At 39.9% G+C, this 16742-nt stretch overlaps 1 protein-coding gene across 3 annotated transcripts in view; it reads left to right on the top strand.

Moving 5' to 3' along the window:
* The window catches only part of EML5 (EMAP like 5), a 113157-nt gene extending 96816 nt beyond the window's left edge, over positions 1-16341 (top strand). For all 3 annotated transcript variants that reach the window (XM_074585464.1, XM_074585463.1, XM_074585467.1), the window contains 8 exons: positions 993-1107; positions 1577-1765; positions 1972-2144; positions 3414-3576; positions 4341-4444; positions 6109-6262; positions 7055-7155; positions 7483-16341. In XM_074585464.1, coding sequence (XP_074441565.1) covers positions 993-1107; positions 1577-1765; positions 1972-2144; positions 3414-3576; positions 4341-4444; positions 6109-6262; positions 7055-7155; positions 7483-7519 — 1036 coding nt within the window. In that variant the 3' untranslated portion in view covers positions 7520-16341. The remainder of the gene's footprint in view (positions 1-992; positions 1108-1576; positions 1766-1971; positions 2145-3413; positions 3577-4340; positions 4445-6108; positions 6263-7054; positions 7156-7482) is intronic.
* Positions 16342-16742: the final 401 nt, after the last annotated feature.

The raw sequence follows: 16742 nt of genomic DNA, 5'->3' as shown, positions 1-16742 counted from the left end.
TTCATCTCCTGTGGGAAAATGGAGCATTGAAAGTACACAAAACAGATTCTACATGTAGGAAAGTGGCATGTTTGCTTCTGCCTTGGCATTTTAATTCCAGTTCGCCAGCTTCTTTTGATAAAAACTTTTTTCTGAGGATGATGACCAATCATATGTCAAAACACTGCTATTGGGAAGCAAAGAATATTGCAAGTACAAAAGCAGTAATTGTGATTAAACCTTCTGGAGTTCTTTGTCAGGGGTCGTTCAGTAATCAAAGTTGTAACACTGGCAGATCAATATTGCACAGCACTGTATTTTCTTTTCTCTCGGGGGAGATTCTTTTCTTTGAAGACAGGTAAAACATGTCCTGGCTCAACTGGAAATGCCAGATTTATAACTCTTTCATTAAGCATTATCTCCTTTTTAGAAACTTTTTAAAAATTTAATGTGTTCTTTACTGAAATACCAGTTCTCTTGAAAGTGGGTGGGAAATATGTGGTGCTTTCATGATTAACACTCATTAGTTTAGTATCTTGTGCAATTAATATTGTGTGATTTTTTTTTTTTCTCCTGTATGTTTGTCATTTATTTCACAGCCATAAAATATGTATCTTTCCTGTTTCCCTCAACTGTATGTTGATCATCTCTGCCTGTCTTAATAATAAGAGGGCAGTTTGTTCACACACTTAACTGTTCCTTTGACTAGACAAATTCCTGAAGAGCTACTGATTCAGGCAAAGCTCAGCAGTGACCATCTTTCAGCTTGTTCTGTGAAGTGGTACACAGACTTTGAATCATCATTTCTTGCTTAGCTGGGAGGTTCAGCATATTAACATCACCTGTTCAGTAAAAACAAATGGAATCTTTAATGATTAAATTATGATATATTTAAAACATATTAAAACGCCTCAGTGACAGTGCATGACATTAAATAATATATTTTTTCATACATCTATTGTCTTCTTTTGTGCCAGCCATTATACTCATGGTTGTTCCTGATTTCTTCATAGTTCAAAGGAAGGAGGAGCAGTTAAGCTATGGGATCAAGAGCTGAAACGATGTCGTGCCTTCAGACTAGAGACAGGACAACTGACGGACTGTGTTCGCTCTGTTTGTAGAGGCAAGGTAAAGAAAGCACCGTGTCTTTAAAATAAACCTTATAGTTTGTGGATTGATCTATAGCATTAAATAGATGATAGATTGCTTCCTTTTTCTCTTATAACTAGTATTTGAAATTAAAGGTTGAGCTAGAAGGTGTGTATAACTGATTTTACAGCAGAAATGTACTTCAGGAGATCTGACTGACTTAGGATAATATTCTGTGTATATTTTTATTAAAGACTACCTAAGGCTTTCTTTTCTATTTTCTTTTCGCACTTCAAATAGGTGACTCAACTAGCATCGTGATTTATATATAGCTTTGTACTTTAATAAATCGTAGGGGAGTTTAAAAAATAATTTATCTTTTATTATTTGATTACTTCATTTCAGCAAATCTTCTTGACAGAACTATAGCTTTGAATTATATCTTTATTACTGTTCATCACAAGTAGTTGATGTATTATGTCAGATAAATCTTTCACTGTTGTTCAAGGGGAAAATTCTCGTCGGGACAAGAAATGCCGAAATAATCGAAGTTGGAGAGAAAAATGCTGCATGTAACATTCTAATTAATGGTCATATGGATGGGCCAATCTGGGGCCTGGCAACGCATCCTTCCAGAGATTTTTTCCTTTCTGCTGCAGAAGATGGCACAGTAAGACTCTGGGATATTGCTGAAAAGGTAGGTGTTGGACAATAGCTGCTGTTCAGCCAAAAAAATTTAAAAAACCCTAGACTCGTGGTGGTGTTGAAGACTCAAAAGTTGGTTTTTTTTTTAATGTATTCTGAGAATAATCCATCTGATAGTGGTAAACAGTTAGCATAAAGTACTTTTGAAATATGAGCAAATAGAAACATTTACTCTTCTGGGTTTTTATTTTTTCACAGAAGATGCTGAACAAAGTCAGCTTAGGACACGCAGCTCGTACTGTTTGTTACAGCCCAGAAGGTGATATGGTAGCTATTGGCATGAAAAATGGAGAATTTATTATCTTGCTTGTGACCTCTCTAAAAATTTGGGGGAAAAAAAGGGACAGAAGATCAGCGATTCAAGATATCAGGTCAGAAAATATGATGCCTTTGCCTATTGTAGTACTCTACAAATCTGTATTATTTTGATTTTTAACAATACAGTTTTGTGTTCTGAGGAGCACTGCGGTGGTATTTCAGAGAGCTTGAATCAGCGAGTGAAATGTGGATTTTGTGTGATTACTCTGATACTAGGAATATAAAGAAGGAGGAGGTGCATGAAGATAAGAGGTAGCAATCAGTCAAAAACCAGGCAGTACCATAGAGGGAGTGTCAGCTGCTGTTGCAAAGGATTAGTTAAAATGAAGGGTGAATGGGGAAGTAAATGGACGATAGGAAGAGACCGTCCTAACCAGGGGGCAGGTGAGAAAGTCTAAAAGGAGCAGGGTGAGGTGATGTGGAGGAGATGAAATGAGATCAGAAGTTTACAGATGAAGCCTGGATGGTGAGAGGCAATGGAAAGCGCCTGTCTGTCAGTTTGTTCTGTTGTGTTTTGTTAGAAAGCAGTTATCAGAAGTAAAACTTGTCTTCTCTTTCCTGAGTGGAGGACAAGACTGTGCCTTCTGTGAGATAAAGCGATCGCAACCAGCTAAGGGAGGCTTCCGCAGAGCAAAGTGCCACGAGTGAGAGAAATACGAGCAAACAGGGACCTTGCTGAAGGAAGGCAGGAGAGCCCTGCTAGGAGTGAGGGGGTTGCTGGAATCAGAACACTGTCCTGAGGTGTCTCAGAGATAATAGAAATAAAGCAGCTTCCCTAGTAACACAAAAGGGGCTGTGAGGAATTTGTTCAGCTCAGGAAGCTGAGTTTCAAGACTGGAAAGGAAAACTGGGGGGAAGAAAGCGCTGTGCAAAGATAACATTAGGCAGATGAAAGGTTTGATTTTATGTCTTTTTATTCAGTACATTTAATCTAGAATGTCTGGCTTTTCTTCATTTACAGCATTTAATTTTTCTAGTTTGTAGTCTTGTAAGTCTAGCGTTAGAGACTCAAAGGCATCAGGGGCATGTCACAAAGTTGTTAGACCATTGAGATGGTAATGAGATCAGATAACGAACAGAGTTATTCCGGAGATGTTCCCAGTTCACTTACACGTGACAGCTGTACCAAAATTATTGTGGCCTTCTACTGCACGTATGTTCCCTGAAAATTTTGTTTCAAAGGTCATTTTGACGAAATACTCTGCCTTCATTTTTAGTTCTGGACAGCAGATACTTGAAATGCAAATTTACCCGTGCGTCTCTAATATTAGAATCTGTTGTAAGTGCCAACCTGTGTTCGTAAAAACCTTTTATCTGTTCAGGTTTAGCCCAGATTCTCGTTACTTGGCAGTCGGTTCCAGTGAGAATGCAGTGGATTTTTATGACCTGACTTTGGGTCCCACACTAAATCGAGTCAGCTATTGCAAAGATATCCCAAGTTTTGTGATCCAGATGGACTTCTCTGCAGATAGCTCTTATCTCCAGGTATCAGTCCTTAATTGTTCAAGATATTGAATGGCAAACACACTCATGACAGATACTCTGCAAGTATTCTCCTCATAGTAAATAATATTCTCCCTGTACTAAATACAAGAAATAAGCACAGGATTGAGAAACAGATTTCAAAATCACTGTAATGTGTCTCCCTGCATTTTTACCTCTGTGATGCTGACGGGCTGTCTGAACAGAGGAAGGAGTACAGTCTATCATTCTGTAAGCCATCCCTGACCAAAATCATGGTGTTACAACTCCCAGCCACAGGGCTCAAGACGTTTCTTAAAATCAAAATAAAGTAGGCATACTTTGCTTTCTATATTTTGTTCACATTTGAGAGGAGAAATAAGCTGCCCTCACTATGAAATCAACAGGTACAGGCTGGGAGGAGTACCTTTGTGTCAGTTTTAAAGACAGGAGTTTATTTTGCCTTATTTATTTATGGACATGCATGCATACTAACACACACAATATATACATAGAATTAATATGTGCAGAATGTGAGATGTTTCAATGATTTTTTTATTAATTAAAAAATTTAAAATTTAAGATTTCTTACGCTTTTGCACTGTTGTTTTATGCTTGTATAGATTTTTGAGAAATTTCAACTAATTGAGCAAGTTTTATTAATAGCTAAGTTATATACCGAGTAAAAGATAACTGTAAAGAAAATGCTTTTCAGAGCCCCTTAGAATTATATTTTCACCTTTTCAAACAAGCTCACGTATTCTAAATTCTCTGTGGTTATCTCAAAGGTCTCTACTGGGTCTTACAAAAGGCAAGTCTATGAAGTGCCTTCAGGAAAACAGCTTGTGGACCAGGCTGTGATTGACAGAATAACGTGGGCTACTTGGACAAGGTAAATGATTTTCACATTTACACCTGTTAAAACACTTGCAACTTCCAGGAGAAACACCTGCTGTTTAAAAGCGTATTTCATCCCTTCATTCTGTCAGATATTTTCTTTTAATGCACCCATCTGCTCTGGCAATGGATCAGGTCAGTCCAGTACAGCAGAAGACAGCAGACTCCCTCGGTAGAACATGGTCTGTTTGACTGGTGAGGACATCTGATAAAATCTGATCTCTCTAACGTCTGCCTTTCTGTTCGCTGTGTATCTCTAGCTTCCTTTGATATATCTCTAGAAGCCTCGGTAGTTTTTCCTTGAACTCTGCAAATTACCTGGAATACCGCACTATATGCTTCAAAATAGCGATTTGGGGATGAGAGCAGAGGGGAAAAGTAAAATATATCAAAATATGGAAAGGCAATACAAGACTGTGGTAATTCAAGTTTTATTTACTGTATTACACTAATGGCATCTGTATATTAAAGTTGCTATTAACATTTGCATATTAAAAGGTATACAAAAGTACTCTTAAATACCTTAAAGTTATTATATTTAATTCAAAATACACTTAGAAATTACATGAAGAATGATACCATATTTTATTTTTTTTTCACATTTAAATAATGTGTTTATACTTTATGCAAATCTAATTTCCTGTGCCTCATTTCAGGCTCCTTTGCCTGCTTTTAATTATTATTGTCCTCTGATTAGCAACCTCAGACAAAAATAGAGAATAAAGACTTGAAAATTTTCCACATATGAACCACTTCAAACAATAATAATCTTGACTTCTGCTGACTAAATCCTGGCTATTAGACATGACTAAAACTACGAGCTTTTCTGATTTTGCTGGCTTCTTCTTTTCTCTTTGGGTAATCCATTTTTGTCACCTCTTTGATACGTAAACAAGAAACCTGTGGTTTTCTGACCCAATTCAGTATGTCTGGAGTTAATCATTCCTTTTTGAATGTAGTGTACTGTGCTCTGATTTGGGGGGGAAAATTACAGAAAAATTCCCAAATCATTCACCTGTTAATAAATGATGAAGTGCTTGTTTCTGTGCATTCTTGGAAATATGCATATATGTTGTAAGCAGAGATGAATAAAAAGCAACTTTTCACAAGGCCTTGCGAAGGAAATTTTCTATAAATGTCCGGTTTGGAAGCTTAAGATAATGATGTTTTCTTTTTGTGACAGTTTCTCTCTCTCTCTCTCTCTCTCTCTGATTATAATGAAGAATCTTCACTGGACTCAAGGAAACTTCTCATCTAATTGATAGAATATACATATTTTTATTTTCCAGAAGCTGAAACTTAATTCATCTAATGCTTACGCTATGGCGTTCTGGTTTTAATTGTGCTTTCTTTATTCATTTTTTTGGCAAATGCCTCACTGGACAGTATGAGTGCTATTGATGTCACCTCTGTGTCTTAGTGTTGTCATCAGCCACATTATTTTGAGAACTATGTCACTGAATCAGTTTCAGAAGCAGTTATGGAATGATATAAAAATTAATTATGGAGTAAAACCTATACGAGATGTGTGTGTGTAAGAATAAAATGTGAAAATTACATTCTTATAAAACCAGTTACAACATGAGAGCTGCTTACTATTTCCTCACTCTCTTGTTTTTGCTGTAGTTTTCCAAAGAATCACTTGCTCTTCTGTTCCAGTGTTCTAGGGGATGAAGTCATTGGAATCTGGTCCCGGCATGCCGAAAAAGCTGATGTAAACTGTGCCTGCGTCTCTCACTCGGGAATCAATCTTGTAACAGGCGATGATTTTGGCATGGTCAAACTGTTTGACTTCCCATGTCCTGAAAAATTCGTAAGAAATTTTTTTGGTTTGCATCACTACAACAAGAAGTACTGTTGGTATTATGGTCCTGCATTGCTTTTCTGGAAGATGGAAATATTTCCTTCTCTAAATTTGTAGCTTTTTGATGCATCTATGGAAGTTTAGCTCTGTAGTCTCATAAGGATGGTTCACCTCAAAGTTTTCCTAATGTTTTGGGCAATGGCTCTTGCTATAAGCTCTTGTAAGTGGTAGTAGTATCTGCCAGTCTGCATTAGCACAGTGCCTTCATACTGAAAATCTCAAAGCCCTTAGTTTTATTTACCCACAAATCTCCGTTTGACAGATGAGGGAGACAGCTGGTAATTTTAGTCCCATCTGTGTATTTCCATGGAGGAAGAGCTTACAGGTTTTTCGCTAACATAAGCACTGTTAATTTTCAGGATTTGAGGCTGCACAGTGTAAACTGCTCACACGCTTAAAATGAAAATAATTTTTTCAGTGTTGGGAGTTTTATACAAAATTTAGAGGTGAATCTGTGACATTTCATTTTATTGTGTTAGCTTGAGCATTGTTCCCAATTTGCTGGTGCTGCCTCATTTGGTGGCAATTTAGTCTGCATTGCAGCTCAGTAGTAGTTTTCCTTTAGGAGCTCTTTCACATTTGAAAACCTATATAACATCCTGAATGATATAAATATGTGACACAGTAAAAAGGCAGATAAAAACACGCATGCCATGTTTGATTTAGGAGGACACAGAGTATTTAGACTCTCTTTTTTGTTTGTTTGTTTGTGGTTTTGTTTTGTTTTGTTTTTTTTCCCAGGCAAAACACAAACGATTTTTAGGTCACTCTGCCCACTTAACGAATATTCGATTTACAAGTGGAGATCGCTACGTGGTCAGTGCTGGAGGGGATGACTGCAGGTATGTATCCGTGCCGTTATTGTCAAAAAGTGCACAGCAGTGGACGTGCACGATCCATAGCAGTATAAAGCTCAAGTTCAGAGTCTTCATCTTTTCATCTGTGTTCTTGCTTTTCTGTTTGTGTATGAAGAAATGGATATTTGCAACAAAATAAATAGCCCAGATGTTAACATGAACGGTTAAGATTTAATTAATTAAAATATTTTAACATCTGTATTCAGAGCATTATGCTTTTACTGAAATTTTTCTTTTGACTGTATTAGTCATCTCTTTTAACAATATTGTAGTCTTTTTAATCTCGTATTTAACATCTTTTTGAAAACACAGCTTATTTGTCTGGAAATGTGTGCATATGCCTCATTGAGAGAGACGTGGAGACTTGCAAAGGGGACACTGCATGAAGTACCAGGCATGAAATACCCAGGACTGCAATGTGACGTTCTGCTGTGCCCTGCATGCGTCAGAAATGGTGCTCATCCAAGACACGGGGCAATCTGGCTCTGAAAGACAAGTACCCAGAGTCTGTCGGAAGGATGGACTGTAACAAATACGCTGAGGCTGTTATATTTGCTTCAGCATCGGATAATCCGGGTTTGTATTTCACTCACTGCCAGATGTTGAAAATGGAGTACATGGATGAAAGGCAAAAGTGAATTGTTAATCAATGTACAGTTTCACAGTAAGAATCTGGGGTTTTACTCAAGAGATGTTATTTCTGACCTAGTGCTGTACATTGATCTATTTTCAGCATGAATGTTTCTCCTTTTAAGTTTTGGGGTCTGAATATCATTGGGGGGGTGGGGGAAAGAGTATTCCATATTTTATTACTGAAAGAAACCATATATTAACTCTAAAATATATAGTATTTTAATAAATGTTTAATTATTATAATGGAAATGATATTTCTATGACTGGTCAAAAGGAAACATCATCTGGTGAAGCAGAAAAGAAGAGAGCTGATTCCTTAGCACTTATACAATATTTCTGTGTTTAGAGGCCTGGGTCACAGTCATGTCTGGTGAAAGCCGTTGGATATGCATGATCTTCATGGCTAATTTAGTGTTTTTGTTGCACTTAAACATTAAATTAGTTCCGTGAGCAAAAATAGATTTGCTCACTTTGCGAGTGCCTTGCCCACAACCTAAAAGTCTAACTCCAATTTTTGCCTTGTGAATAAAAGTATTCTCAGTGGAAGAGAGATTATTGCTGTGTTACTTGCCTGGGCTGTTAGCCTCTGTGCTGGAAATGGGGACTAGGGCGAGGGTTTTATAGTCTTCGGAATCGATAAAGCTTGGGATGTCACCAGTTGCAAAAATAGAATTTCATAGCAATATGAATTGATTTTATTTTCTCAGCATCATAGGGGGGATTCAGAGAGAATATAAACTTTCCAAACATTATATTTTGTACATTTGAACTTTTTAACAGAGTTAGGACTAGCTGGGAGAGGTCTCTACTCGGATTTCTTTCCCGATTGTACAAAGTGTCCGATCGTATGCTTCTTTAAATGGACCTGCTGTCACCTCTAGCATAAGTGCATTTAGTCTATCCTGCGACATAACTAAATTGAAAAAGCATTTCAGTGATAATGAAAACCTGAACAGGGCTGTGTTTTGGGCACAAGTGAGGAAGATTTTGTCAGCTGTTTGTCTCAGTCGTGTCACAGAGACGCGTTACAGACTGAACCTGTTTTTTAATCAGTGCGGTTAATTTTCATGCGACAGAAGGGAACGGAAGACACTAATTATCAGCACTACTCTCATGACATTCTGCTGTGAACGTAAAGCTCTTTTTCTCTGTGTAAACCAGCATTGCTTTAACAGTGGCATTTGTTTAGGTCAGTCTGTAGGCTTTGATATTATTCACCTCTTGCATTCTCTTATGCCAGATAAAAGTAAAAAAGAAACAAACCTCCTCTCTTCTTGTAGCATCTTGTGTGCAGGGTGGTTATAGAGGGAATGGCAGGACTTGCACATAGAAGGGAGAGAAAAGTTAATGAGCCAGACTTCTAGGTCCAAAAATGCTTGTTATGTGCTATACAAAGCTAGTTACCCAATGGTCTTAGGTAATACGTTTTATATATCGAGCTATGACAAATATTTATTTTCAAGAAGTTGATGAACTAAAAAATTACCAGGTTTCTTGGCATGATGGTTCTTAGCACAGCCTTGCCAGTCATGCAGCTGCTATTCTACAGGAGCAAAGACTCTGTGGGTTTGGTGATGAGTGTACGGGGAGATCTGTAACGTTTTTGACTTCAGGGGAATCGCGTCTGAGAATTGAGATTAGGCTGGATCTGTCTCATAACCTTGTTGCCTGCCTGTCTGTTTTATATGAAAATTAGTATCTGGCATTTAAATCTTTTCTATGCCAGAGAAATCAGTTGCAGTGTGCTATTCCATAGCTGTGATTCAGTTCTTTATCAAACACATCTGTGCAGGACTTCTTGACTTGAAGTAAGATCTGTCCTGCCTCTGTTTTAAAGTTGCCTTTCATCGGTTCAAGTTGGATGGCTGTTAAGAGCTCCCTCATAGTCTGTCCTCCTCAGATTGCCAGATCAAAGTCCAAATTCTTCTGCCTCTCTGAGTTTTCTCCTCAAAATCCTAGGCTCAGTGTCTCCCAGCCTCACGATCCTTCTGTAGGCCTTCACCCAATGAAGGAGGTACGTGGACTATCAAGAGATTTGTTCCTCGCATCCTCGTCACTGGTTGTGTCCTCTTCTCCCTCCCCTCAATCCCTTCGTTAATGCTGTGCCTCTCCACTGATAATTTGTCCATTGGTGCTCTTGCCCTGAGGAATCTCAGATGCCACGCCAGCAGTGAAGTACCAGGGAGAAGCTGCCGGGGGAGTTGCAGCAGGGCTGCCCTCGGGGCGCAAGGCTGGTGGCTGCCGGATGAAAGTCTGAGCCTTCGCATCTCCCTGCTGCTTCTGCGCTCTCCTCCAAACCTCACCGCCGCTGTAAAGGGCTGGGACGGGAGCTGGAAGCTGAGGAGCTCTTTAAAAACAAAACTACCGGCCTTGTTCCTCCTGTTGCAGCCAGTATCAGTAGCGAGTATTTTCCCTGGCAAAACTGGTCAGTGGTTTGCTGGGTAAAATGGGATCAGCCAGCTGGGAAGGGTCGGGAACGCTGAGGAGAGGAGTGGGTAGAGCCTGGGTTGCAGCTTTCTCCCTGAGAACCGTTGGGAGCATGTTTTGTAGGACGAGCTGCAACCCTCGGCTGAGGAGAATGGCTGGCTGTACGCATGGTTAAAGATGGCAGCTTGGTGGGCGTTGCGGTCTTTTTGTCTGTGGCGGTGCTTGTTACTGTGCCTCATTCGCTGTTTACATTAAATGCTACTGTAGTAACTTGCTAAGTGTTGCCACCCGTGCTCGGAGGATGTGTGCATGGAGGGGAACAGAGTGCCGTGGCGGTGGGAGCTGGTGACTGGGTTGCTCAGCAGCGAAGCGGGAGGATGGCGTAACCCCAGGGGGCAGGTCAGGGAAGAAGCTGGAGCGTGGAGGGACTAGTGACGGCCTTTCGTTCGGAAGCATCAGAAACGCAGGCAGGAGGGCTCTGTCTGAAGCTGGAGGCAGCCTTTGCTGTCATGAGACAGCACCAAGGAAGGGGAGGCAAAAGTTCTGTGTATCATTTCATCACTCATAGTGGATGATTTCGTTCTCAAACGTAATTGTCTTTCTGATTCTTTTTCTGGCTAGCAGCAAACATACATCTTTGGGATCTTTAAGGTCAGCAGTAATTTTTTGTAATAGAAGAAATAAAATAGCGAACTGATTCAATAGAAGCAAAATGACATTTCACTTAAAAAAATAAACGTGCCCTTGAAAGCTGTGTAGGTGTGCTTAGAGAATGAGACAAGGAAAATCCAGCTCATAGGAGCAAACAAAAATGAAAAAAAAGAACATACAGAACTGAAAATTGCCATAGTGCAGGAACTGAGGGTCACAGTTGAGATTAGGTCAGGGAGAAGAAATTAGCCAAATGGATCGATCATTTAGACTTGTAATCTTAATTGTTTTTATTCTTAAGGAGGCAGTCATTGTATATGACTTTCTCATGTTGATAGGGAAGGCGAGAGATGGTATAAAACTGAGGATAAAGCATTTCAGAAAATTAAGGCTACTTTGTCACTTGTTGACAGGTGAAGGAAAGCATTCAGAGTGACTTCTGACTTTGCTCAGTATCAGGGTTTCAATAGTAGCAAGATCCATTTCAGAGTAACTCTGAACTTCGTAGAGGTTGGGTTAATACTGACCTGGAATTGTACCGCCAGAAAGCAGACACTGCAGACAAGTGATCTCCTGGATCTGGAAACTAGATCAAAATAAGGGACTTCAATACCAAGAGCAGGACTTTGATAGTGTTCAGGAGTGGCTTAGGTTAAAACCATGATCCGCTTCTCTCGGCTGCTGCCTAAACCCTGCTGTTTGACAGCCGTTCTTTCGGCAAGCCCCGAGCATCTGCCTGGGCAGCGCCTGGCCTGCTTTCTGGGCTGCCCCCAGCAGCGCGCGCCTGCTCCTGGAGTCCACTCCAACACGCGCATCTGGAGTCCCTCATTGGACTTGCCGCTCCTGGGGTAGCAGTGCGACAAGCAAAGGATCGTGCTTTCAAATACCATTCTTACATGGGCAAGGTGTGGGCATGTTTCCCGTTTTCAGTATCAGTGTCACACATGTGACAAGCCTTAATCTTTAAAGATTTTTTTTTTTTTTAAATTCTATTAGCATAAGCTATAGACAAACGTCATCAGTGTTTTGGACAAAGTGAATCATCCTGTAGACTCTACAGAAAGGGAAGATTGCAAGTCACAAAATAAATTGCCGCATCAGTGATTTTAACATCACTAGCTGTGTTGCATTTGCATAGTCTTTTTGTTCTTATGGTTTTCTTATGCTTCCTTGCAATCTGCACTGTTTTCCAAAAGTTTATAGCACCATCCGATTTTTGCTCCTGTGGATAGATCCGTGAGCTTGCCAAAGCCTGCTGTGTGTTCTCTGTACCAGTCGCTGTGGCGGGGTGAGACCAAGCCCGTTCCTTTGGTTGTCTCTAGCTTCTGCTCTTCAATTAACTTTTGACTTCAGACCTAAACTCTGCATATCTCATTTCAGAAAAATAATAATAATAGTTTTAGGTGTATAATATGCGTAAAAGCCACAATAGGTTTCCTTGCCAAAATCACTCACAAGTAACTAAAAATTAGTAGGTGGGTTTGGTGGGGGATTTTCTCCGGTCTACTTGATGCTAGAACAGGTAACCACTCACCATCCCCTTCTCAGATTACCAGCAGCATACCAGGCGTAACCTTGATTTATTTTTTTGTTATCTGTTAAACCAGCAATCCAACCAATTCATGCTTTCTTTGGAGAAAAAGAAAAATGGGGGAAAAAAAAAAAAAAGGCATGGAACATGTGTTCTCTTTCCAGCCCTAGTGTAAAACAAAACAACAACAACAAAAAAGGTGTAAAGTCTGAGCACGGTGACAACAGGCAACTCTCATAATTTCCACTTCTTTATTATGGAACAGAAGATGGAGGGAGGAGTAACAGGAAACCAGTGAATATAAACTGAGAGAAAAGGAGAAAGAAAAGGAAACAAGGGAAAACAGGGGAAGGAAAACTCATAAATAGGCAAAGGCAGGACCAAAGAACCAACGTGGAGGTGGGGAGTCAGGTCACTTTCTGGCAACCAGCTTGTTCCACATGGGAAATACCCCATGTCCGGTTGTGGAGCGTGAGGGCTGGAGAGCAGGAAGGGCTGGAGGCCGGGCTGCCGGCAGCGTTTCTTGCTCGAGGTTTGGGAAGATGCAGCTGCTCCCAGTCATTGCTCCTTCCACTTCTGTACCTGCAGGACAACTATGTAGTGCAGCAGCTAATGCAGCTGAAGCCCCGCTGCAGCGCGTGCAGGTGGGTAACAGAGAAAACGCTGGAAGGGTAAAGGTTCTATGTAGTAGTGAGAGCTCAGGTAAGAGAGTTTGAGGATATATTTTCAAATGCAACTCACCTTTCCCACACAAACCAAACGTGGATTGTGTTATAGGCCTCTTCTGATTTACCCATATTTTAGCTTCCCGTGCAGCTGAGCTTAAATGCATTCTTTAAATAAAAAATATTAAACCAAAGAAATACTGTACTTCAGAAGACTCTTCATAGTGAAGCTCTATCAATTACGGCCTCTTTCCCTTTCTTTCCTACTGAAACATTATTCACCGGTTCTTGGTTCTGTTCCCGGGCATGCACAGCATTTAAGATGACGGGTGTTAAAGCTCCGGCCTGTATTTGTTGTGTTTGACTGGAGGGAGGAGGGGTGGAGACGAGTGTCTGCAGAGGGCAGTTCACGTCATACCCGAGCTGAGTTTTCCGCCCTTTCCTTGCCTTAGGCCTCCAAACATAGGTGTAGTAAGTCAGGGAAGGTGAATGTAATGTAGGCCTGTGAATGCGTATGTGGAGAAATAAATTAGTAACGTTCTTGATTTTTATCCCGTAATAAGCCATTACAAAATAAGGAAATAATTGACCTAAGGTAAACGTCATGTAAAAAAAAAAATAATAATCCAAACTCCTTACAGGTGCTGCTTAGATAACTAACCTGGACTTTTGGCTGTAGCAATTCTTCGTGAGAAACATACACTCCGGCACAAATAGCCGGACAGTGGAGTTTGGGATGTGAGAGGGCAGTATGTTCTGTCGCTCGCTGCGTTTGCATTTCTCTTCCAAAAGCCAAAATGAGTTTCCTGAGTTGCTGTTGCTTGTTGTGACAGAACTTTGAGACACTATGGAGTGATATTGCCCTTAGTAGTACGTATCTTTCTCGGTTTGGGCACGGATGTCATGTGAGAGCTTACTTAAAACCAACAAAAAATAGCCAAACCACAAACAAGAAGCCTCAAACTTTTTTTGTTTTTTAATGATACCCCTAAAAATTGTCATGTTCGTTCCAGTGGTGTAAAGATGTGCCTGATTCACACGGGTCTATATTCTTACAAGAGAGTTGTACCCGCTTCACTATGAAGTGGGCCCGACGTAACAGGTGTATTAAACCAGAGGATTAACGTCATTAGTACTTTACTGGTTTTTCGTAGGCTGAATTCTTCTTTGGCAGGGGACAAACGCTGCTCTCCCATCCCTGGACGTGCAGCTGCCGTGAGGCCAGTGCCATCTTCGGCTGGTGGCAGCGGGGCTGAGGCAGGAGGCAAGTGCTGGGGGGGGCGGGAGATGTAGATTATTGAGACAAGTATCGCAGTGGTGGGCTCTGGAAGAGAGAGGTAGCGGGGGTGTTCTAGTTTCAGTCCTCGGCACCACTATAAGCCTTTTTCCGGAGGAAAAAGAAGTTTTTTATGTAATATCCTCCAATTATTCATTCAATAGGTTTTGCCATTATTCTTCTTTTTGCTTTTTTTTTCCACTTCCCCCAGGAGCCCTTAACCCAACTCCCCCCCTCCCGTCCCCCCAAGAAAAGCCGATCAGCTTTAGCCACAGCGTCACTGTTAGGACGGTGACTCGCGATACAAAGCCAATACAAAGCCTCACCTTGCTGAAAATGAGTTTTCTATTAACTTTGTTAGTTGCAAATTCTTGAGCTTGGGGAGGAGGGGGAGGGATCTTTCCATGCCCAGCGGGTGACAAATGAGGTATTTATTCTTCCCAAGAAGCAAAGCAGTTAAATACCTTTTTCCAGCACGTTACTTAAAATCTGAATCTGTGAGGTTCAGTTTGGAGCTGTAAATGGTACTTCCGTAACTCCATGATTTTTTTTTTTTTCAAACACCCATCATGCCCAGGACATGCTCTGTACTGTATTATTTGGGAATTTAATAAATATACTTTCTAAAGAAACTCCAAGCATGAACACAGACACAAATTGCATGAAAAAAAAGAATAACGGTTTTCTGTACTTCTGTGAAATGTTGGTGCTGTTGGGTCGTACTTTGCACATTTCTGGTCTGTTTTTCCTTTACTCGCTACTTATCGTGGTGTGATTTTAGGTGCAGAATAGCTTGCTTTTTTTTTTTTTAAAGCGGTATCTGGTACTTATTAAGCTTCGTTTATGCGTTTTAGTTCAGTTCTGGGTATATAGCATATTATATTAGGTAACGGAAAAGCTGCATTACTAATTTGTGAAGAAAGTTAATGCATTGTCAAGGTAAAATTTCACAGCAGAATACGCTCAAGACCACAGTGATCATTTAAAATAATGTAAAAATCTAAGTAAACGCTTTAGAACCATCCCTTGAAAAATACATACACTTTTAGCTTTGTGGCTTGGTTTATTCCTTTTTTTTTTTTTTTTTAGCAGAGAAAAAGCAGCAGCTGGGCCTTACGCTGACCATTGTACAGTAGGTTATAAAACACCAAGGCTGTTGGAATCCAGCAGCTGAGGGAGCGTAATTTTCTGCTGCCCTTACTAATTACTATCTCCTCATCTCACACCGAGAAAGGAAAATAGCTTCATGGTGGCAGCTATTTCTGAAAGGGGCAGCTAATGAAGGCATTGGAAAATTCTGTAGAAAACTAACGTAATTTGCAGTCTTTCACCTGGAAATCCATTTCGGCATCGCTCTGTTCAAGGCAAGAGCGTCCTCTCCTCCTCCCCTCCCCTCTCAGGTCACCTTAGGAAAATATTTTACTGTAGTTCTTTAAGCTTAAAATCCAGTTGTCTGTTCAGCTTTGTTGTGTTTCATTATGGAGTGTGTCAGATAATCCCTCTTGCTTTAACAAAAAAAAAAAAAAAAAGAATAAAAAAAGATATTTTAAACTAGTCCAAAGGTATGGTCATGTATTACTGTAATAAGGATCATGGTTTTAAGTGTACTCCATTTTGGTTTCCACCATGAACATCTAATCCCTGTAACAGTGTTGTATGTTTATTTAAAGTATATATATATATATAAAAAAAAAATTAAATGTCAGATTTTTGCATTAAGATTTTTTTAAATTTGAATATGAACTTTGAGTACTTTATTTCACAAAAAATTTAAAAAAATAATTTAAAAAAATACTTTCCTGGAGTGTTAAGTTTCAGAATTCAAGACTATATTTGTCAAATTTAAGTTTAAAATATGTAGCTAACATTGTTTTCTGATATTGAATGTAAATATTTGTAAAAAGAAATTCTTTTGTATATTTTTGTGAAAATGTAGTTCCCCAAAAGATACGAAAGATTTAATAAAAAAGTGCATTTATGTTACCGTTCACCCCTTTCCATTATTACAATCTCACTTAAACGTATCTGCGGGCACCTCCTCCTGGGATCACTGTTTGCACTGCGAGAGCCGCAGGAACTGTCTCCAGTGAGAGAATTACAAGGTGATTGCCCAGTCCTCAGCTGCACGGGAAAGAACAAGGATTCTTCAGAAAGAGATTCAGAGCGGTACTTTCTCTCTTCCTGGTACAAACAGAGACAGCTGAAAACATTTATTTTCTAGTGAAGGGGTATTTAATTTCGTAAGCTTTTTAAATGGGGCACAAGATCATTACTTAATTTTTCTTGCTCATGAAGCGTTTTTGTTCCCTTGTCTTTGTTTTTTCCCCTGTTTGAAAAAGCACCAAAAGACGCACCATTTCCTCTCTCTTTTCCCCGTGAGGGGGTGATG

The sequence above is a fragment of the Larus michahellis genome, chromosome 4 (assembly GCF_964199755.1).
Source record: "Larus michahellis chromosome 4, bLarMic1.1, whole genome shotgun sequence".
In the NCBI taxonomy this organism is placed as follows: domain Eukaryota; kingdom Metazoa; phylum Chordata; class Aves; order Charadriiformes; family Laridae; genus Larus; species Larus michahellis.
This window is presented reverse-complemented; position numbering and strand designations above follow the sequence as displayed.